Source organism: Rattus norvegicus, chromosome 17 (genome assembly GCF_036323735.1).
Source record: "Rattus norvegicus strain BN/NHsdMcwi chromosome 17, GRCr8, whole genome shotgun sequence".
NCBI classification, from domain to species: domain Eukaryota; kingdom Metazoa; phylum Chordata; class Mammalia; order Rodentia; family Muridae; genus Rattus; species Rattus norvegicus.
Window position 1 is genome coordinate 9,273,831 of NC_086035.1, and position 22,825 is coordinate 9,296,655.

The 22,825-nt window shown below is 50.9% G+C and overlaps 1 protein-coding gene across 2 annotated transcripts; it reads left to right on the forward strand.

The window, feature by feature from the left end:
- The first annotated feature begins 531 nt into the window (after positions 1-531).
- Lman2 (lectin, mannose-binding 2) lies at positions 532-21,120 on the forward strand. 2 transcript variants are annotated; one of them, NM_001115024.2, is made up of 8 exons: positions 532-745; positions 887-1,005; positions 12,316-12,433; positions 13,473-13,552; positions 13,762-13,923; positions 14,028-14,142; positions 16,592-16,711; positions 17,914-18,216. In NM_001115024.2, exons 1-8 carry the CDS (start codon positions 544-546, stop codon positions 18,072-18,074), a joined length of 1,077 nt encoding a protein of 358 aa, NP_001108496.1. In that variant the 5' UTR covers positions 532-543; the 3' UTR covers positions 18,075-18,216. The 2 variants fall into 2 exon arrangements, with proteins under 2 accessions (NP_001108496.1, XP_063132214.1); XM_063276144.1 differs by lacking the exons at positions 532-745; positions 887-1,005 and adding an exon at positions 7,851-8,007 and having other exon boundaries at positions 17,914-21,120.
- Positions 21,121-22,825: the final 1,705 nt, after the last annotated feature.

Sequence of the window (22,825 nt, forward strand, 5' to 3'; positions counted from 1 at the left end):
CTAAAGGATTTGCCCCACCCACCGAGTCCAAGGTGGCGCTGGTTTTGGCCTCTAGGCTTTCTATTTCACTCCAGTACTGCTTTTCCCACTATCCCGAAAAGGTGACTTCAAACACAAGATCTCTCCAGAAGCTTAGGACTGAGTGTGCTTCCCTTGCGCAAGCGGCCCGCAAAAACTACAAGTTCCAGGATGCTTCACTTCGAAGACGATAATCGCTTTCCTCCAGCCCCAAAAGAGACCTCTGCTTTTCGTTGGCCAGCTAGCCTAACGTGCTGCTCCGTGATTGGTTGGATCCCTTGTCGCTCGTGAGAACCCTTGGTAGTGGCCGGCTGACAGGCGACCAGGAACCTCCAAAGTTATGGAACCGCGCTCTACTAGGATAGGAGGCTGGCCAACCAATAAGGCTGCCATCCCGCTGACTGCCAGGCTTTCCTTCTTAACTCTCCGGTGATAATAGTTTGGAGGGCTTCCGGCCGGAGACCATTAGAAAAGACACCCGGAAGGCGGAAGTCTTAGGGCGGAAGTGGCCGGGAGAAAAGGAGAATGGCGGCTGAGGCCTGGCTTTGGCGCTGGGGCTGGGGCTGGGGTCAGCGGTGCCCAGGGAGGCCTGGGCTTCCTGGCCCCGGCCCGGGCCCCACTACATTTCTACATTTTCTTCTGTTGCTGGGGCTGGTGGCTGCGGATATAACCGACGGCAACAGTGAACACCTCAAGCGGGAGCACTCGCTCATCAAGCCCTACCAAGGTGAGGCCTGCAGTGAAGGGTGAGGACGCGCGGGGCTGGAGTGAGTCGGAGGAGGACATGCCCTTTTTGTTGAGCAGGGCAACTCAGTAGATTTCTGGCGCGGCCTTTTGAGCACCTGTCCCTGTCCGTCTCTGCCCGCAGGAGTCGGTTCCAGTTCCATGCCGCTCTGGGACTTCCAAGGCAGCACGATGCTTACGAGCCAGTACGTGCGTCTGACCCCTGACGAGCGCAGCAAAGAGGGCTCTATTTGGAACCACCAGGTAAGTCTTTCCCAAGAGACTAAACATAACCGTTCAGTGATACAGATGCCTCCTCAGGACCAAGATTAGTATATACATGCGCTCCTTTTTTGTCCTGCTGATCTTCTGTCCTGGTTACCCAAATCGTCAAAGAGGCTTGTGTAGTTACTGTGTGTCAGAAACTGTACGCGACTCTTAACTCTTTCACTTCATTTCCTCAGAAACCATACAAGGTAAGTAATGATGTCCACCTTTTAATGAATGACATAAGAAGTAAGAGGCTAAGGTGCAGAGTTGAACGTCCCTAAGTCACATAACGAGAAAGGAGTGCAGTTGTCAGACTAAATCGAACCCACTTAATCGCGGGAAGGGTGGAACTTTACCCTTGTGGAGTATTTTACTGCGTGTTGGGTACTTTATCAGATTTAATTCTCAAACAAGGTGTTTGGAATAGATTTCGTGACTTTATGCTGAGGTAGTATAGTCACCGAATAGAATAAACAGTATTTCAACTGATCTTCAATTCCACTGATATACTCGATGCCTCCTGGTTAGCAATGAGAGAGCCCCTTTAACAAACCTTTAGGGTTAGGGATTTAGCTCAGTGGTAGAGCACTTGCCTAGCAAGCGCAAGGCCCTGGTTTCGGTCCTCAGCTCTGAAAAAAAAAAAAAAAAAAAAAGAAATGTAAAACAAAACAAAACAAAACAAAAAAAACCCTTTAATTACCTTTCTCAGTTCTAGGTTGATTCTTGTGGTCAGCTGTCTCCACTGAACTTAGGAGCAGTTTTTGTGTCTGTGGCCTTTGCCCTTAGAGAACAGGGAGCCTGAGATGTCATTGCTTTGGTGTGGTAGCAATGTTGTGCAATGTCTACGCTGAGGAGAGGTATGGGTTGGCAAAGGGGAGAAAAGACATAATCTGGGGATAGGTCATGACTTGAAAAGAAACCGGCTTCTCATTAGCCTGCTTGATCTAACTCCCTACTGCCTCCACTGCTGGCCAGTGGCCTAGTTTTTCTGTCTTTGCACTCTGTTGGCGCTTCTGGCCGATTTTACCAATAGTTCTGGGAGACTACACTGTCTTGTGTTGCCTCATTGGCTTGTCTCCTCAGCACCTCCTCTCTTCCTGTCTCCACACTGCTGCTAGTGGCATCTGCGGTTACTCTCTTCATTCAGCTTTGGCTTTGACCCTTAGAGTCCGAGATCTCTCACGAATGGAAAACTACATTCTCTCAGCACAACGTGTCCCTTGGTGACTAGCATCTCCGTCATTCTGTCAGTTTGTTCCAGCCTGCCTGGCTGCCTCCTTCCCTCAGGGGCTTTGGTCTTGTTCACTCTGTCTGGGACAGTGCATTCTGGTTCTTCGTGACTGCTTCTTAGTTACTTTTCGTCTGTTAAGCCTGCATTTAAATGCCACACACACACCAAGTGCTCGATTAAACCTCCTGTCCCCAAGTCACAGTCTGTCACATCATTCTGGTTAGGCTTTTCAGATACTTTTTTGGTTCTTTCCTTTTTATTTTATTTTGTGGTGCCATAGATTGAGTCCAGGACCTATGCATGCCAGGCAAGGCAAGCATTTCACTCCTGAACTTCGTGTATAGCTTGGACGCCACTTTTTTAGGTGGTAATGTAGCCTTTTTTTTTTTTTCCCACATGAAAATTGTTTTGGGACTGGAGGGATAGCTCAGCGGTTAAGAGCACTAACTACTCTTCCAGAGGTCCTGAGTTCAAATCCCAGCAACCACATGGTGGCTCACAACCATCTGTAATGGGGATCCAGTGCCTTCTTCTGGTGTGCATGAAGACAGCAACAATGTATTCATATACATTAAATAAATAAATCTTTAAAAATAAAAATATTGTTTTGTAAAAAGCAAGATAAAAATGTCGATAGAACTTTTAGGAATTGGGTTAATCCACAAGTAACAGATACATCCAAGGTAGTTATCTAAATTAGGTTTGCAAGTGATGGATGCAAGGCTGTGGCTTGGTAATGTCACAGAACCAAGAGGATCCTGTGCTTGCTTTGGCTGCATTACAGCCTTCCTTTGTTCAGCTCCTGGATTTTGGCTGCTGGATCCTGATCATAGTTTGTAAAATAGTTGGATGGAGAGCGTTTATACTTCGTGAAAGAAATTGCTTGGAACTCTTAGAAGTTTCTGCTCAATGTTTTCAGAGAGATAACTTCCTCCTGACAGGACTGCAGAGGTGATTTCTGTATTCCATCTGGGAGAGGCACTGGCTGAGCAAACATTTCCCAAGTACCCTCTGCCTTCCCAGCTGTCACTGGCTCGGGTGAGGAGAACGTCCGAGTGCCTAGTGTCTGGGGCTCAGGACACAGAAAGCTGGAAAGGCCACTTTGCTTGCATCGGAGTGAGTTTGTGTAAAGGCAGCAGCGGGGGTCTTAAGCTTACATATTGTTGTCATTGTGCCAGTTCAGAATTGTATATCCCCGTCCTCATTTTAAAACTTGATACAGAAGCTGGGAGGCAGCCCAGGCTGGGAGGCAGCTCAGTGGCATGATGTTGGCAGCACAAACATAGGACCCAAACTCTGTTCCCTTGTACTCGGGTACAGACCCTGGTGCCTGGCTGTCTGTAATCCCAGCCCAGAAGACACAGAGACAAGAAGCTCCTGGAGCTTGCTGGCCGGCCAGTTAAGGGCGCTCCAGGTTTAGAGAGAGAGACGTTCTTTAAAAATAAAGTAGGATGCTGGGGAGATGGCTCAGCAGCATAAGAGCATTTGCTGCTCGTGCAGAAGATAGCTTTTCTGTGTGTCACACCCACATCGAGGGTCTCTAGCTCTAGGGTATTCAACACCCTCTGACATTTTCTGGCATCTGCACATACATTAAAAAAAAAAAAACAGCACTCCTTCCCCTGAAGAAGTTGTCTTGGGCTTAAATATCTGCTGAAGGGTCAGAGGGACAGTTGGGTGCTTGGCTGGGCATTTAAGAAAGGCTCATAAAGGAGGTTGTAAGAATAAACTCAACTGAACATCCAGGTCTGTTTTGTGTTTGAGAAGTGGTCTCAGCTGCTCAGGTTGGCCTAACATTTGCTACATAGCCCAGGATGATCTGGAATTCCTGCTCAGTTCCCCACGTGCTGAGATTATAGGCTGCACCACCATGTGTCAGAGCACATTAGGGGTGTGCAGGGGTGTGCAGGGGTGTGCAGGGGTGTGCGTGTTCTGTGTGTTCTGTGTGTGCACATGGAGGCCAGAGGTCCTTGCTCATTAGGAGCCAGCAGCCTTGAGTCTCACTGTCCTGGAGCTTGCTCTCCACTTGCTCCTTCCCAGCTCCGGAAGCATGCTGGCATGCCGCCGGGTCAGGCTCTCTTTAATGTGGACTCTGTAATCAAACAGGTCCTTAGGACTGCAGAGCAGGCACTGTCACTGTACTAGCCTGCCTAACTCCCTAGCCCATAGTATGTATTTTGATTTTATTTTAGAAATATAGCTCTGGCTGGCCTGGAACAATAGCAAGGTAGATCAGGCTAGCCTGGAACTCAGATGTGCCTTCCTCTGTCTCGGGAGTACTGGGATGAAAGGAATGTGCCACCATGCCCTGCCTACCACCTTATGCTTTGAGATGAGGTCTCTATTGGACATGGGACTTGCCGTCTCAACTGGGCTGTCTAGCCAGCAAGACCTCAGGATCTGCCTATTTCAGTGCCTGCGGCTCTGCTTGTGCGTGCTTGGGTGCTGGGATCCAAGCATGGGTGCTTGTGTGCAGCAGGCACTTTATGCCTGGAGTCACATCTCACCTCAGCATCGTGGCATTCCAGAACAACTGCTGTAATACACGTACATCCGTGTGTGCAGGCTGAGGCAGTGTTAACCTAGTAGACCAGAAGGAGTTGAAGTAGACAGGGTGACCTGCCACGCCTGGTCTTCTGTCTGCTATTTTGTGAGGCAAGGTCTTGCTATTTTTCCTGGTTGGCCTTGAATTTTGGTCTCAAGTGATCCTCCTGTCTCAGCCTTCCGAGTGGCTAAGGCTACATATGATATCCCTGTAATGGTCTGACAGCTGATTGATTGTCCCTGCATTTTGTTTTGTTCAATTAGAGATATAGACACTATCTGACTTTAAATGATGTGTTTCTGCAAGGTGATTATTTCCATTGTTCCGGTGTGGGAACAAGGCATTAGGACTTCTGTGGACTCAGGGATAAGAACTATGGCCCCACAAAGCAGCTTAGAAGTAATTCAAACTGCAATGCATCTGATTTAAGTCTCCTGGAGGCTCACTGTTGTGCTGGTCAGTCTTCAGTCTGGGGTGCATACGCTGTTGGGAGGTCTGCGGTCCCGTGGGACTTTCTGGGCCCTTCGTTTTCCCCTGTGTCCTCCTGACACGGCCATTATAAGCGTACTATCCCTGTTCTCTTCTCCCTTGTCTTGTCCTTTTGTTCCAAGGCTGGCCTTGCACTGGCTTGGGCCCTTTCCTTGTGTCATCTTCAGGAACTGTCCTAGTCAGTGCTCTGTTGCTGTGAAGGGCACCATGACCATGGCAACTCTTTAAAAAAGAAAGCATTTAATCGTGGCTTATGCACACAGGCAGAGAGGAGCGGAGAACCCTACATCTAGATGCGCAGGCAGCAGGAAGAGAGAGGCAACGGGCCTGGCACGGGCCTTTGAAACCCCAGAGCCTAACTGATCCAGGGTGACACTTCCTCCAACAAGGCCACAGCTCCTAACCCTCCTAGTTTTACTTGTGCCATGGTCAAGGATTTCTTTTGTTTTTTAAAGATTTATTTATTTTATGTACATGAATACACTGTCTGTTGCTGTCCTCAGACACACCAGAAGAGGGCATCAGATCTCATTACAGATGGTTGTGAGCCACCATGTGGTTGCTGGGAATTGAACTCAGGACCTCTGGAAGAGCAGTCAGTGCTCTTAACCACTGACCCATCTCTCCAGCCTGGTCAAGGATTTCTGTTTGCAGACTTTTATTTTAATTTTTCTTCCTTTTTTTTTCTTCCATGTAAAGCAAATTTGAGGACAATATGCTAAATATTTCTACCTTTGCCTTCTGGGTATTAGGATAACTAGTGTGAGCCACCATTCCCAGCCATAATTTTTTTTTTTCCTTTTCTTTTTTTTTTTCGGAGCTGGGGACCAAACCCAGGGCCTTGTGCTTGCTAGGCAAGCGCTCTACCACTGAGCTAAATCCCCAACCCCTCCCAGCCATAATTTTTACTTTGAAATATCGTAGAGTCACATGCCATTGAAAAGAAGAAGCAGCTAGGCCTGCTGACATGTCCCTGTGACCCCAGCTACTTAGGCTAAGGCAAGAGAACAAGTTTAAGGCCTGCCTGCTACAGAGTCAGTTCAAGGCTAACCAGGGCAACTTAGCAAACCCTTATTTCTAAGATAAAGTGACTTGGACCCCTAGAGTCCACAGGGGAAGGAACGAGCTGACTCTCATTTTCCTCTACTCCAAAGTCATGTTAGAGACAGGAAGAAAAGGGAGCTTCTAGCAAATTTTGCTAAGAGCTTAGGGAAGAAATGGGCTTTCTGACACACTGCGGTCAATCCCAGCACTGCAGCAGTGAGTGAGTGAATGAATGAATCCAGAGCCTAACTTTGGATTTCATCTCACTTCCTGTAGTAGGCTCAGCCTTCTCTCTTGCTGATGTAGTCCCTGCCCTCTTCTCTCTGGTCTGGATAACCTGAGTTGACCATTTCTTTACTCATTTTCCCTCTTTAAAATTTTTTTTGATAACTTCTTAATTTATGTGCATTGTTGTTTTTCTTGTGTGTATGTCTGTGTGAGGGCATTGGATCCCCTGCAACTGGAGTTGTTCGCGCCAGGTGCGTGCTGGAAGTTGAACTGGGTCCTCTTGAAGAACAGTGTCTTACTTAGGGTTTCACTGCCATGAACAGAAGACACCATGACCAAGGCAACGCTTATAAGGACAACACTTAACTGGGGCTGGCTCACAGGTCAGAGAGGTTCAGTCCATCATCAAAGTGGGAACATGGCAGCATCCAAGCAGGCATAGAACAGGAGGAGCTGAGAGTTCTACATCTTCATCTGAAGGCTGCTAATGGAAGACTAACTTCCAGGTACCTAGGAAGTGGGTCTGATAGCCCACACCCACAGCGACATACCTACTCCAACAGGGCCACAGCTTCTAATAATGCCACCCCCTGGGCAGAGCGTGTGCAAACCATCATAGGCAGCCAATGCCCATCTCTCCAGGGCTCATTTTGCCTCTTATTAGTTTGGAAGTTGTTTGCTTGTTTCTCAGAGGTTTTATTATTGTTATTTATGTTTGTGCTTCTGTGTGTGTACAAATGTGTACGGGTGCCTATAAAGGCCGGAAGGCCCCATCAGATCCGCTGGAACTAGAGCTAGGGGCAGTTAAGGGTGCTGGGTGCTGGAAACTGAACTCAAGTCCTCTGGAAGAGCCTCTGCTTCTTATCTGTTAGCCATCTTGGGGCTGGGGATTTAGCTCAGTGGTAGAGCGCTTACCTAGGAAGCGCAAGGCCCTGGGTTCAGTCCCCAGCTCCGAAAAAAAGAACCAAAAAAAAAAAAAAAAATCTGTTAGCCATCTCTCCCACCTCCTGATTTTCAGTTGTTTATGGTTACCTGGGCAATAGGTACAGGTGGAAGGTGTGTAGGTGGCAGGCATGTAGGAGGCAGAAGCAGGAAGTTTGCTAGCTCAAGCCTGTCCTGAGTCACATGCCAAGACCCTATGATCTAGGACACTGCAGAAACAGCCCTCCCCAAACATACACACGCATGTGCATGCCACACTCATGTTCTGCCAGAGTCTAAGGATGAGGTGTACTTTGACCTTCTCCCTGGATAGTGCTGGGACCTTGAAGTCTTGGTTCATCTGTGGCTGACCTTTACTTTAGTCTCTTCTGTTGTGAGCTGCGCAGAACTGTGCGGCCAGTTCTGGTTCTAGTTCTGAACTGACTGTTCACTCTTCTTCCTGAACCTCTGACTTTTCCTGTGGATCGGAACATTTTCCTTCTCCATGAAGAACAAAGGCGGTGTGAGAGGGCTGCTGGTAATTCATTCTCATCATTTTGGTTTTCTTTGTCTGAAATTGTCTATTGCTATTGTTAGCTCCTTGAAGGTGATCTGTTACTGTTTGCTGCTGTAATGAGGGATGTAAGGAAGGGTAACTTTCACAAATACAGAGTTAAAGTTTGGAGTCTGAAAGGCCAGATATCAGGGTGTGGACTCTGAGGGCTTCCACAGCCTTACCTCAAGGCAAGGCATGATGAAATAGGACTTGGGAGTTGGAGGTAGGGAGATCAGGAGTTCAAGACCAGCCCTCGGTATAGATAGTGAGTTCTAGAGCAGCTCAGACGCTGTGAGACTTTGTGTTGTCTCAGGACCAACAAAAAAACAGGCTGGAGAGATGGCTCAGTGTTTAAGAACATGCTTTGCTCTTGCAGAAGGCCTGAGTTAGGTTCCCAACAACATGAGACAGGACAGAGCAGCCAGTGTAATCCAAGCTTCTGACTGCCACGACACCTGTGCTTACTTGCAATCATTAAAAATAATAAAGTACATCTTAAAGAAACAGCACAAATAGCATCACATTGGAAATACATGAAAGGGAGAAATCACAGAGACTAGGAGTGGATAATACCCACCCCTGTGTGTCCTTGCAGAGGAGGTTGATAGTCAGGATGGAATCTAGGCAAGCACTACACCCGCAGTTCTCACCGCTCTTACCTTGGGGGTGCACTCAGTTCACATCCAGAAGGTAGCCTATCATCTCTCCTTTGGCTGTAGGACTGCTGGGGTTTGCACAGACCTCTGCAGCTCATGCGTCTCAGTTTGGAATTGAATTATTTGTGCCTTTTATTCTGGGATCTCTCTAAATCTTCTCTCTGCCACCCTACCCCTTGTTGGTATTTGTCTGAGTGACTTTGTATTAATTATCTCTTCATCTGTCCTTAAGTTTCTCCCTTACCCTATCATATGTTCTGCAATTTTGTTTCTCAGTGAAAGTTTAAGAATACCACTTAGCCTGCTAACTGCCCTTTGGCTCGTCGGCCATGGTTACCAGGAGTGCAGTCTGCAGAGCTCCTCTGCGTTCTTGGGTTTCAGTCTCACCCTGTCTCTGGTTACTTGTCACGACTGTTAGAGTCTCAGTTCTGATTCCAGGAAGAGGGCCCAACATGGAGCTGAGTCTCCCCCTTGGGTGGCCCCTCATGGAGTTGAGTCCTTCCCTGTGTGGCCCCTCTAGTGTACTTTCTTTTAGATTTCAGACCGAGGGTCAGGCTCCCTGCTTCTGTCTTTTTTTTTTTTTTTTTTTTTTTTTTTTTTTTGGTTCTTTTTTTTCGGAGCTGGGGACCGAACCCAGGGCCTTGCGCTTCCTAGGTAAGTGCTCTACCACTGAGCTAAATCCCCAGCCCCTGCTTCTGTCTTTTTTAAAAAAAAAAAAAAAAGATTTATTTATTTTATGTACATGAGCACACTGTAGCTGTCTTCAGACACACCAGAAGAGGGCATCAGATCCCATCACAGATGGTTGTGAGCCACCATGTGGTTGCTGGGATTTGAACTCAGGACCTCTGGAAGAGCAGTCGGTGCTCTTAACCACTGAGCCACCTCTCCAGCCCCCTGCTTCTGTCTTTATGGCTGCCTGCCACCATCTCTTAGCTGCCTCTTCCCGATCCATGGCTGTACGGAGACCAGTGAAATTCAGAGCTGGGGAAGCTGTTGCTGGGAGTTGTCTGTCACCCAGGTACTTGATAGTTCCTGTTGTGTGGCCAGGGTGGGTCACCCAGGTTGCTAGTTCACGAAGCTGGTGAGTCGGTGCACCAGCCACATTACCTGTGGTAGAACATAGTATATTTTAATTTTTGAATTGAAATTTTCCTGGCTATAAGACTAATATGTTTCATTGTGCTATCAAGTTCCTCTGTGTGTCTTTTGTTCCCAAGCCAGGTCCTTTTCCCTTTGGAACTGCGCAGACAGTAACAGGACCACCTCTAATTGAGTAGTTGGGGACAGTGTTAATTCTTCATGGCCGAGAACAGAAGTGGGAGATAAACTGGAAAATCAGCCTCTCAACCTTTGAGGATCAGGAGTTGGGGGGTGGGCTTAAAAGTGGAGAAATCTGGGGTTGGGGATTTAGCTCAGTGGTAGAGCGCTTGCCTAGCAAGCGCAAGGCCCTGGGTTCGGTCCCCAGCTCCGAAAAAAAGAAAAAAAAAAGTGGAGAAATATTAATGCTTTGGGGGAGTGATATTTTCCTGGGAGTCAGGCACACAGCCCTTTGCACTGCTTTGGCAGCCCCCGGTTATTGCAGTGGCTGCTGTCACCATCGGACCCCTAGGTGAGGATGGACTCTGATGACGTTAGAGGTTGCTTGTGCTGGCTGCTGCATTTCAGCCACCCTGTCCTTACGGCATCCTCTCAGACACACAGGCTTAGGGGGAGGGAGGGAGAGTGAGGGGGGGGGGGGGGACAGAGGCAGAGAGAGCTTGGTTACTATTGTGATAAATGCTATGACCAAAAGCTGCTTGGGGAGGAAAGGGTCTGTTTCACCTTTCAGCTTGTAAGTCCACAGGTACCTAGGGTCATTCTGAAGGAGATCACCCTCCTCCCTTGCTGCTGCCTGCTTGTCTTTCTCGGCTACCATTTCATCCTTTATTATTCCCCAGGATCTGTGGATCCAAGTCCAAGTGCTCTTGAGGCTGGCATTGTTAAATAACTGTGTCAGACCAAGAGGGGTGAGGCAGCACGTGCCTGAGTCCTGCACTCAGGAGACGGAGGCAGGAGGCTGAGGCAGGAGACGGAGGCTAGCCATGGGTACACAACAAGGCCTGTCTTGGATACTCACACACACTTTAAAGAGGGAGGGAGGGAGGGAAAAAAGGAAGGGAGAAAAGAAGGAAAGAAGAGGTGGAGGGGAAAAAATGCGCTAGGCAAAGTGGTGCACACCTTTAATTCCAGCACTGGGGAGGCAGAGAGAAGCAGGTCGGTCTCTGTAAGTTGGGGGGCAGCCTGCAGCCTGGTCTACAACATGAACTCCAGTTACACAGAGAAATCCTTTTTTTTTTTTTTTTTTTTTTTTTTTAAAAAAAAAAAAAAAAAGGAAAAAAGTGGTGGCCGTGGTGGCTGGAGAGGTGGCCCAGTGGTTAAAAACACTCACTTGCTGTTCTTTCAGAGGATATCCAGGTTCAAGTCCCAGTACCCACATGGCAGCTCACAACTGTTTATAGCTCCAGTCCAGGAGATCCAAAACGATCACACAGACATACAAAATGAACATTAAAAAAAATTTAAAAAAAACCATATTTTAAGAAGAGGAAGAAGTGGGAGAGGAGGAAAACCAGAAGAAACTAGGGGGCGGGGGTTGCAGCTTGAAACCCCACACACCAAGAGGTGTCTTTGCACCTTCACCTGCATTGGGTGTTAAGTAGACGAGGCTAGCCCCACACTGGAATGTTTCCACCTACTGGCTGTAGACATGCTCTACCGTGCCCCAGCTTCTGGTGGAGTGCCTCACTGCTGCTTCACTCACCATCAGTGTGTTGATGCTTCACTTTCCCCGGGGCCTCCTGGGGATTAGCAGTTCCCCTCTCTGTAGGCAGAGCTGGCTCTGCACTTGATGTCCTCCACTGCTAGGAGCCTGTGCTTCCTCTGGGGGTGGCATGAGCCCTGCCCTGAACAGCCAGCCATGGCACTGGTGCCACATCTGGCAGGGCTGGGTTTGCCTGAGGCCAGTCTTGGGTGTGAGCTCCAGCTCATCTCTCCCTGGGAGGGTAAGGAGAGGGCTGTAGGAAGGAATAGGTGGGTTCCCACTGAAGGCCTGGAGGCTGTGAGGAGCCAACGTTTCAGTCAGACTCGGGTACGAAGCAAGTTATTTTGCCTCAGAATCGTTTTTCATTTTGTATTTAAAATTTGTGAGACTGAAGAGGTGGCTCAGCTGTTAAAAGCACTGACTGCTCTTCCAGAGATCCTGAGTTCAAGTCCCAGCAACCACATGGTGGCTCACAACCCTCTGTAATGGGATCCGATGCCCTCTTCTGGTGTGTGTGAGACAGCAGCTATTTAAGTGGGGCTGGCGATCTTCTCCTAGGTTCTAGGATGGGCCCTCATAGATGAGGTTGATAAAACAGGGTTGGGGTTATACGCTGAGGAAAAAGGTTGGCAGAGACTGAGCCTCGGAGAGCCCAGAAACACCATTTGGGTCCAGTGTCACTTAAGGTCCTGTTCCTGACCCCTGACCTGTGAAGTGATTGCCTGGTTTTGGTAGAGTTTGGAGTAAGTATGTGGTACTGACCATGCCGGGCTCTACTCCTGCTTGCTTGGAAGCCTTGTAACCCTGAGGGCCTCTCTACTCCCTTTCCAGCCATGCTTCCTTAAGGACTGGGAAATGCATGTCCACTTCAAAGTCCATGGTACCGGGAAGAAGAATCTCCATGGAGACGGCATCGCCTTGTGGTACACCCGAGACCGCCTTGTACCAGGTGGGGAGGTGCCCTCGCCCGAATGGTGGGGTAGGCACGGGTGTAGCTGCTGGCCCGCCACAGCGGTAAATGGACCTGGCTAGTGGCCTGCCTGTGGTCACTCTGCGTGTCTCTTGGGAGACTGCTGTTGACCTTGCTCTGGGGGGGAAGCGGGAGATCCTTTGGTGCACTCTGCTCTACCCCTCCTGATGTGGTTTTAACCATTCTGCCTACTTACTACTTTTAGAGGCTTTGACTATATTTCCCACTCTGGTTTTAAACCCATCAGCCCAGGCTACCTAAACATGAAAATATTCCTTCTGTCTCAGTCTCTCAACTTGGACTGCAGATATACACCACCACACCTGGCCATTTTCCCACAGATTTTAAAAATATTTGTGTGTGTGCATGTGTGCCCATGCATATCACAGCACCTGTGGAGAGCAAAGGGTAGCTTTGTGAAGTCAGAAGTCCGCTCTGTCCTTCATGCTTTCTGTATTTTCTGGATGGAACTAAAGTCGCCAGGCCTGGTGGCTAGAGCCTTTACCGCTGGCCATTCACAGGCCCGTTCTGTCCATTTTGGAAGGCCAGATACTCAGGCTGTCCCATGAAGACTGTGCAGCCAGCAAAGCCCAAGGTGCCCGCCCCCTCTGGGGCCTTGCAGAAAGTGTCACTTGTAGCTTCAGGTTCTTCCAGTGGCTCCGTACCTGTGTCCTGGATCGGGCACTGCTAGTACCACACTTGCTTTGCTGCCTGCCCTCATCGTTAAGGCCTCAGCCTTCTCGCTGTGGCCCTGGCTGACCTAGTAGCACACAGCTGAAGCTGTGAAGCTGTCCTTGAACTCGTGGCACTGGTGTTTCTGTCTCAGTCTTCAGCTCTGTCCTGAGAGGCCTGGCTCTCCCCACCTGCTTTGTCCTTCAAGGTTCCTCCCTCCCCCACTCCTTCCCTCCCTCCCTCCCTCCTAGTGGTTAGATTTTGTTACTTCTGCCCAGGCTCCCTTTGAGCTACCCATGGGTTACCTCCATATTGATCCTGTTCTGAAAGGATCTCCTAATTCCAGGGCCTGTGTTTGGGAGCAAAGACAACTTCCACGGTTTGGCCGTCTTCTTGGACACATATCCCAATGACGAGACCACTGAGGTAGGACTCTGCTCTCCTCTGCGGGCTGTGAGCAAGGGCTGGCTTGAGGGTAGGGACTGGAACTTTGCTGTGGTCCTGGCCGACAGCATCGTGCAGGGGCAGGAGGCGCGGGGCAGGAGGCGCGGGGCAGGAGGCGCGGGGCAGGAGGCGCGGGGCAGGGGTGTGGCCCAGGCTGGCTGGGCACGGAGTAACCAGTGTCTCGGTTCCAGCGTGTGTTCCCGTACATCTCGGTGATGGTGAACAATGGCTCTCTGTCGTATGATCACAGCAAAGATGGGCGCTGGAGCGAGTTGGCAGGCTGCACGGCTGACTTTCGCAACCGGGACCACGACACCTTCCTAGCTGTGCGCTATTCCCGGGGCCGCCTCACGGTGAGCAGGCATGAGGGAGAGGCCACTAGGCCTGAGCTGCTTCCACAGAGGCTCCGGGGGATGGCTGGGACCTGGGCGGGCGCTTGACCTGCCCAATGCTGCAGGTGATGACCGACCTGGAGGACAAGAACGAGTGGAAGAACTGCATCGATGTCACAGGGGTGCGCCTGCCTACTGGCTACTACTTTGGAGCCTCTGCTGGCACCGGCGACCTGTCTGGTGAGTGTGTGAAAGGATGGCTCTCAGCAGTTAATGGCCTCCCTTCTCTGCAGGCCTTTGTTCTACCATCAGCCTTAGCATTGGTGTGCAGGTCCAAGCAGTTGGCTGGCCTCTTCGTTCATCTTGGACCTTTAGGCGAGAGGAGACTTTGGGTCTAGGTATTGTAACTTGACAGATTCCCAGCACCAGACCTATAGGAACGCAGGCATTGAGCCTCCACTGTCCGCCCTTCTGAACATGACATCCCCCTCTCTGGTTGCCTGGGATAGAATACTCGGTGTCACCCCGGCCCTCGTCTAGGCCCCCACTTTCTCCTTGCTGCACTCCAGCTGCCGTCTCTCACTGATATGACGCACATGGTGCCCCTCCTTAACACACAGCACCCTGACATTTTGTCCCTGGTGCCTGTTAAGTTACCCGTGAGCTCAGAACTATAATGGCCACCATCCCAGTTGGCATGCCAGGCCCCTCCTCAGACCTCCTCCCTGCCTTGGCTTACTTCTCCCTGTGCTCAAGGGGACTCCAGCTGCCCTGTCCTTTCTGCTTGGGACCTGGTCATCTGTTTAGCGTCTTCCTGGAGTGTGAACGTCCTTGCTTCCCTCATTGAAACTGTTCCCGCCTTAGTCCACGAGCGTCTTCCCCCACCCTTCCTTCCCCAGCTTTCACTCCTTTAGAGCACGCATTGGCTCTGGAGTTCCTGTCCCTCCACTCCCCAGGTTACTAGTGTCTGTGGGCCTTGCTGGGTTACCAGACCTTGGTGGTACTTAATGGTGTCCCTTGGCTGTGACCCAGTCTGCTAGGGATGTCTAGAAAGGTCTTAGGCCTGGAGCCCAGCTCCAGCTGACCAGCCCGGGCTGCGATGCGCATGAACCAGCAGGACTTAGTCATCCCCAGGATAAACTCTTTAGGGACTGTAATGTCCTCTCTATCCAGAGGCCTCCCTCCTCTCCAGGAAGAGCGCAAGGCTATGTAGTCCCAGAGTTTCTGTTGTTGTGGTGTCTCTTTAAAGTTCCTATGCCCCAGCTTCAGTAGTCAGCAGCTCACGGGCAGACTTGTTTTGGTAGTGGACCCACCACGCCCCTCCTTCCCATCCCCTGGCTTACCTGGAGTCTCATCTGACAGCACTCCCGCATGACTGCAGGGTTTTCTTGCTTTGGGTCTGAGACAGCCTCCAATTCTGTGGCCCAGGCTAATATGAGACTCACTGTCTAGGTTAGTCTGGCCTTAAATAGTGATTCCCCTGCCTCAGCTTCTCAGGGCTGGGATTGCATCCAGTCTGCAGAGGGTTCTTGGTAGAACAGATGGCCGTCTGTGGCAGGTAGATGGTCCACAGTGCTGTTTGGAGTGGCCACTTGAGAGAGGAGAGCGCCCCAGGGTGCTGGTTTCTGCTGATGTTCAGAGGATTTTCAGTGCCAGGTTCCAGGCAGGCACCAGGGTTATTATTAGAGGGGGCGGAGCTGGGGTGTGTGCAGGGTTTCTATGCAACTTTGGCTGTCCTGCATTCTCTGTGTAGACCAGGCTAGCCTCACTCTTAAGTACTGGGATGGATCAGAGGTGTGCACCACCACACCAGCCAGTGTTTTCATAGGTAAATGAAATCCAGGGAAATTTCTCTAAGATAGGCAGAAACTGGCAGACTTCGGTGGCGAACAGAGTCTGACTCGGAAGCTGATGCTCAAGGCTCGGCCTGGGCTTCAAGGGTCTGTGTGCTTGAGTGTCCGATGCTGGGCGGGGGCTGCCTGACCTGGCTACCAGCTGCTCGCTGTGTAGCTCCTGCCTTCTCACTGCAGCTCCTCATCTCTCCCACCCCACCGCACCCCGAACAGCCTTGCCTCACATGGTTGCTGAGTTTACTGTGGAGCTGGCCGGCCCAGCCACATCCTGGACTCTGCCCACCTCTGAGATGGTCAGCATCTTTCATGCCAGTGGAAGTGTTGAACATGTCCTTCCCTGGTCTCAGGCTTAGTTGCTGATCTGCAGCCAGCGTGTGGGTCTGACGAGACTGCCTGCCTGCTCCCTGTCTTGGGAGCTCTTGGGGTCACGTTGGCTGGCCCTTGTCTGCTTTCTGTCGTTAGTTCACATCCTCTGCTCATCTCCATCCCGCACTCATGGGCATTTGCACGGCATGGCCACTACAATGGCTCGGTATGGATTGGACACTGCTGCCTGGACGTTCAGATCCAGGTCATTTCCAACACCAAAGTTAATGCTTTTCCCTCTGTCTTATCTCGTGGGCACTCCCAACATCTCCAAACCCAGGCTTGCACCCCGCTTTTATATATGCTAAGCATCTGCTGAGCTGCACAATGCACTCAGCCCCTCCCTCAGCAGTCACTTAGGAAAGCAGAAACCCACTCCCTTGGCCTGTCCTGCTGCCGCTGAGGAAGCAGCTTTCCTTTGGGGCGGGCTATGGGACGTGTCTTGAGGTGGGACGCTCTCTGCCCCGTAGACAACCACGACCTCATCTCCATCAAGCTGTTCCAGCTCACAGTAGAGCGCACACCTGAGGAGGAGAGCATCGACTGGACCAAGATCGAGCCTGGTGTCAACTTCCTCAAGTCCCCTAAAGGTGCGTGCATGCAGCTGCTCCGGGGTAAGCTGCTCCGGGGTGAGCTGCTCCTACAGCTGGGCTCTGGGCTCTGACTCTGTGGCTGGAGGCCAGGGAATTAGGTCAGCCTTGGCGACTGTTTGGTAAAGAATGAGTTGCTCTCTTGCTGTATGGATTCTGTTAGTCAGCACCACACATGTGAGCTCCTGGTGTCCACTAGTGTGTGCTAGAGTGTGGTCAGTCTGTTGTCCACGTGGACATAGCATGCCGAGTAAGTGCCCTTGTCACAGTTGTACGACCCACTTGCGGGCTGACTCTTAGGTTTGCTCAACCAGAAAGACAGGTGGTGGTTAACCTATAACCCCAGCCTCAGTTCCCTCCACTCCCATAATTCTCACATTCTCCCCAGCGTTCTGAGTTGAAGAGGCACCTAATATTCTAATATTCCTTCTATCCTCAGAGCCATAGCCTGCCAACTGATCTACTGAAAGTATAGACCCTTCTCCCGTCTTCCCAGCTTTCCAGGAAAAGCCAGAACAGCTCTTTGTAATAGGACATTTCACTTTATATTCTATTTTGTGGAGCCCTCCCAGGCTGGCCTTGAGCTCACTGTAGAGCTGACGGTGATGCTGGCCTGAGTCTCCTGCCTCTCCTCTGGGTGTGGGAATTACAGGTGTAGCTCCCAGGCCTGGTGGGTCCACCGGCGGGAGCTGCAGTTACGGCAGTTGTGAGCCTCCAACGTGGGTGTTGGGAAGCGAACTTGGCTCAGTATGTACTCAACTCCTGAGCTATCCTTCCAGCCCATCTTTAAGATTTTGGAGCTCTGTTGGTCCTGCCACATGGCACATTTGGTCAGTTCTGGTTGCTGCTCCCAGCTATGCCAATGGCTTCACCCCACCTGCATCCCCAGGGGCCAGCTGATATGGGGGTTGGTGGTTCTGTTCACTCATTGATGGCTGCCATCTCCAAAGTGTCCACTCCATGTCTAGCTCTGCCCCTGATGGCTTGGTAAGGGACTGAGCATTGAGTGACAGGCCACATTACACTGCAAGGCTAAGCTGCTTGTTGGGGACCGCCGGCGGAGTACTGCCTCAGAGTTGAGTAGAGTTCTTCTGACCCTTGCCCTTTACCAGTGCTGCCCTGGCGGCTGGAGTGCCTGCCTGTCCAGGTCACAGAGCCAGTTGTGAGGCAGCCCCTTCACGCTTGTACATTTTTCTCCGTAGACAATGTGGATGACCCCACTGGAAACTTCCGAGGTGGGCCCCTGACGGGGTGGAGGGTGTTCCTGCTGCTGCTCTGCGCCCTCCTGGGCATCATCGTCTGTGCTGTGGTGGGCGCCGTGGTGTTTCAGAAGCGCCAGGAGCGGAACAAGCGTTTCTACTGAGAGAGGCCGGTTTGGCTGGGAAGGGCCTGACCTTTGGGTCAGGGCTCTCACGTGAACTCTTTTCTACTGGGATTGTAAAAACCAAGCAACCTTATTTCTTAACTGTTTCGAAGAAATAATTAAAGTATTTTCGTACATTTTGCTTCTTGCCCAGCTGAGACAGCTGGCAGGGCCGGGTCAGGGTTTAGCATCCCCACAGCTGGAGGGTTTTGCCCCATCCCAAGGCTTGCTCTTGGGGACAAGGGAGTCTGTATTTGGGGCCCAGGTGAGGCCCTGTGTACTCACGGGATGGCTTAGGGCTCCAGGCAGTGGTTTTGTTCTGAGGCCTGTGGTAGCAAACAGGGTTTGGGATTCCGGGCCTTCCTGCTTCCCGGTAACTTTTTACGAAGGCAGACCTCAGCTAAGGCTGGAGGACCGTTCAATAGGGCCAGGGTGTGACAATTTACTAAATAAAGTGGCCAATCTCAGCCTTGTGCCTGTCCTAAAGCCTTTTTTTTTTTTTTAATTTCTGGTGATTCCTAATCCCTTCTCTCTGTCCTAGAGAGATGGTGGCTGTCACGTCACCAGGAGGGGAACTATGACTCTCAGGTCAAGCAAGACTCACGCAGTTTTGCCTAGTATGCAATGTTGTAGGAATAGGGTACTGTACACAGGATGTGACCTCAGCCCAGGGCACAAGCACTGGGGATGGAGAAGAGCAATGCAGAAATCTTGAGGAGACTGAGGTGATCTGAAAGGAGCTGCTGAGATGAAGACAGCTGGGGTCAACAGTGCTGTTCCCTTTGTACCTCGAGGGAACAAAGCCGGGGACTGAGTGGAGGGTAAGCATCCCCACAGCCAGCTTCCAGCCTTCACCACCCAGGGGTCCTACATGGAGAATCATCATGTCCTCTCCAGTCCAGCTCTGGTCACTACCCTGTCCCTCCCTGGGGACTTACCGAGTCTGTCTCCTTCCTCATCATCTCCTTCCACACAATCAAGCAGTGCTTGGTCTGTTACCGCACAAGCAAAGGCGGCCATCTCTGCAACGTGGCTTCTACAGTTCACTTCATAGCTGCAAGTCTTGGTGGAAGCCCATGGAGTAAACACAGCTTTTTCGTACCACCATCTCCAACCTCTCTCAGCAGAGCTGTTCACTGAGCTGCTAGGAGCCATCTGTCCTGGTCAGAAACTGCCCATGGTTAGGTAGTCGCAGTAACCGCCAGCATCCAGCTTCTTCCCAGGGTTAGCCTGTCACAAGCCTCAGAGGAACCCCATTCCTTCCTTTGACGCATGCTTACTTACTGTGACACTTACCTGGTGGGGTGTCAAGAGTTACACGACAGTGAGGCCTGGAGCCCAGGCCAGGCTTCTGCGGTCGGGATTGACCCTTAGTTCTTGGTTCTAACTTGGCCCTTCCTGGTGCTCCGAGTTATTAGAATCCAGGTTCACCACTGGTTAGAGCCACCCTGACAGCCGCTGCTGCAGAGTTGGGAGAGGACTCCGTCAGTAAGACACTTGGATCACAGTCCTGGTGGCTGATGGTCTCTGGGGCGCACTAGTCCCTGGGGGACTTCTGTGCCAGAGGCACACGGCATTCCCAAAGGTCACACCTGAAGCTGTCCAGAGGTCTCCACACATATGGAACTAAAAAGCAAAAAAACCGGCTTTCTCCACATTTGGCCTAGTAAGCCTTGTGGGGCAGGACCAGGGCGGGGTCAGTGATGAATCTCAGACTTAGGTGCCAGCACTTAAAGTGACGGTAGGGCTGTTTTACCTTCCAGGGGGGGTCTCCATCTGCCATTGCATAGCCTCACTGTACTTGTGAGGAGTTGTTTCTAAGTTCATCCCCAGAGTTGTCTGTTTTCACACAGGAATGATTCCACAATTACTTTTTTTGTCATATGCTCCTAACAATGGAGTTTCTCCTCATGACTGAAGCATAAACGCAGTGTTGGAAATGCACGGCTGCTCACTCGTGGCCTCTTCTGTCTCCTCCCCACCGAGATGATGGTTGGTGAAGTTTTTCCTTAACTTGTAGATTTAAAAAGCTTTTAAATAGTGTTTGGATGTGTTCCTCAGCTCTTCAGGGCCTGGACATGTGGCCCAGGACACCTTCTGGTGCGCATGCTGGTGACTGCAAGGTGGCCTCTGGCTTAGACATGGTGCGGGCCCAAGTGTTCGTGAGCCGTGTTCTCACGCGACAGGAGAAGTTCGGGTCTGCAGCTCGCTCGCAGTTGCCAGTTTGCTAGCCAGAGCTACACTGCACTGTGAAGAGAATTGTCCTCCCCTTCCACCCCCTCAACACGGGGCATCAGAGTTCTGCTCGGGGGTGGGAAGCTTTGCCGTGTGCTTCTCTGCATCGGGCCAAGGGTCTCTGGTACCGGTCAGGGGCGTCCTCCGATGCCTCGGTTCCAGCCCCTTTTACTGATGGGGAGGGATTCTTGCTTTCAGCCGTCTGGTTCCACGCTTTGCAGAGGTTCCTTCCCACACGCTTGGCTTCCTGATTTGGTAATGATGTCATCTGACGTGCGACCTACACTTAAACAGCACTTGCTAATATTTTCCAAAGATGATTTTCCTGAAGGTTTCTAACTTCAGCCTTTAAAAATCGGCACTTTGTTCAAGTGGGACTTGCACAGTGCTGACGTCATCGTCCCTGCTGTCTCCACCCCAGTTGTGGCCGAACCTTTCTGACTCATCCTCCAGCACCCATGGCTGGTCCCCAGACACCCACTCTTGGTTCTGCCCCTTTCTCTCCTCATCGGCTGGGATGCTTCTCTTCCCAGCTTCCTTCCAGCAAGGGAGGTCCTGTGAGCTGTGGCTCGGGAGAGCCGAGGACATGAGGTGCGGAAGGTCCTCTCTTCCTGCCCGGAATGGGGTAGGACCCTGAGGGTGCAAAAACACCTGTGACAAACAGGACTGGAGTGAGCGCACATCTGTTAGACAGGGGGCCCTGCCTCAAGCCTTGGATGGTCAACTGCTGGGGTTTTTTGTTTTTTTTTTGGGGGGGGTGTTTTTTTTTTGTCTTGTGTGTGTGAAAGAAATAAATCCCTATTTGTTCAAATTAGTGTGAGTTGTGTGTTCAGTTACTTAAGCTGAACAGCCTAGCCTCTGCCCGTCCACCCTGACCTCTACCTGATGTGCCCAGAAGCAGCTTCCTAAGCAAGCCCCATGACCAAGTTGACTCCATACAGGAAAGTCATGTAGCCCGGAACACACATGAATGCCCAGGGGACACAGAAGATCAGTCCAAGTGGAAAGCACAGTCTCATTTCTTCAGGATGGGTAACTCTGGCTTAGGTAGTCCACAGGGCTCCTGGGTCCTCCCCTTTCCTCTATTGGTCAGTTTAGGTACCAGTCTTAGTGTCTGTCTCCCTGACCATTTCTCCTCACAGGCTTGCTGTGAGGTCTTTCTGGGTGGCTTCTAGAGAGGGAGAAAAGAAACCATAAAAATAATAGTGGGTCTGTCTCTCTAGGAATGACCACTCTGGCTAATTCCTGCTGAGAAGGGGTAGAGTCTAGGGGTGTCTAGGAATGAGGACTTAGGACCCTGAGGCTGGGTCACCCTGGGGTGGCAGTAAGTTTCCAAGTAAAAACCTTACAGAAAATGCAACATAGCACAGAGAGACCCACCAAGACAGCTTTATACTGTGAAGTAGATATTTTCCTTTACTCCTTGGCTGTTTGGTTTTCTGTTAAGAGTCAGGGGCCAGGCTGGATCAGGGAAGGGGCTTTGGAAGACATTTTGAGACAAACATTCTTCTGAAGTAGAAGAGTCAAAACCCATCTTCAAAGCCAGCTTCTCTGGGACTCAAACAGCAGAGGACAATTTACTGTGTACACAGCACGTGTTCGTTCCTCGGCAAAACTGATCCACCAGGAACCACCCAGGTAGGAGACTGACAAATGGCTGGACCCAAAGCTCCTTGTAATCAGAACAGATCTGTCCAGATGAGGCTCACCCAGGGGGAACAGGGAAAGCTTCGCCTTGAGTCTTCGTGTCAGAAGCGACTGGCAGTGAGCACCCATGATAACCGGTGCTGACAGGAGTGTCTGCCTTCCTTGTGTATCACTAGAGACCCTCCCTGCCTAGACTTGGGGTGACTACTTGGAAGCATGTATCCCCAAGTCAACCTTGTGCCTGTCTGCAAACAGAAGCAGACAAGTTGAAAAGCCCAATGCTCTGGTTTTCTTTGAGCTCCTCTAATGAGAAGGCTGCGATTTCCCCATCATCTCCTGCAAGGAAGACATCCCAGGGGATGCTGGGTCCGTGCCTCCTGAGGAAAAAATCAGTGCTTTTTGTTGTTGTTTACGAGTTTAAGGGTCTGATTTTGCTCCGCGTTCGAGAAGGCAGCTGAGTGTTGACACTGGAGAAATCTTGGAAGCAGTTTGTCCCATTGTACAACACTTTGTCACTAGGATAACAATACCCTCCAACCTCCGGAGAAGAAGCCCTGCCTGGCCTTAGTGATCAGGCCAGGGGCAGGTTCTAGGGGTGGGGCAGTGGCTGAGGTGGTGAAGTAGCACTGGGGACAGGATAGGCAGTAAAACTAGATGTCACCCCTACTGTGTGGGGAGAACCCAGGCAAACACCAAGCTTCTAGAACATCTGATGCCAGAGTCCTAGCACTTAACCCCTTGCTCTCCTGCCTTTACAATAGTGTGATGGTTTGTTTATGCTTGGCCCAGGAGGTATGGCCTTGTTGGAGGAAGTGTGTCACTGTGGGGGTGGGCTTTGGGACCCTCATCCTGGCTGGCTAGAAGCCAGT

What these genes read in the sequence shown, in the direction of transcription:
- Lman2 (NM_001115024.2), top strand. Translation starts at nt 544, where the DNA reads ATGGCGGCTGAGGCCTGGCTTTGGCGCTGGGGCTGGGGCTGGGGTCAG. An exon ending in GCTCATCAAGCCCTACCAAG is followed by an intron (nt 746 to 886) that starts GTGAGGCCTGCA and finishes CTCTGCCCGCAG; the next exon opens with GAGTCGGTTCCAGTTCCATG. An exon ending in CCGAGACCGCCTTGTACCAG is followed by an intron (nt 12,434 to 13,472) that starts GTGGGGAGGTGC and finishes TCCTAATTCCAG; the next exon opens with GGCCTGTGTTTGGGAGCAAA.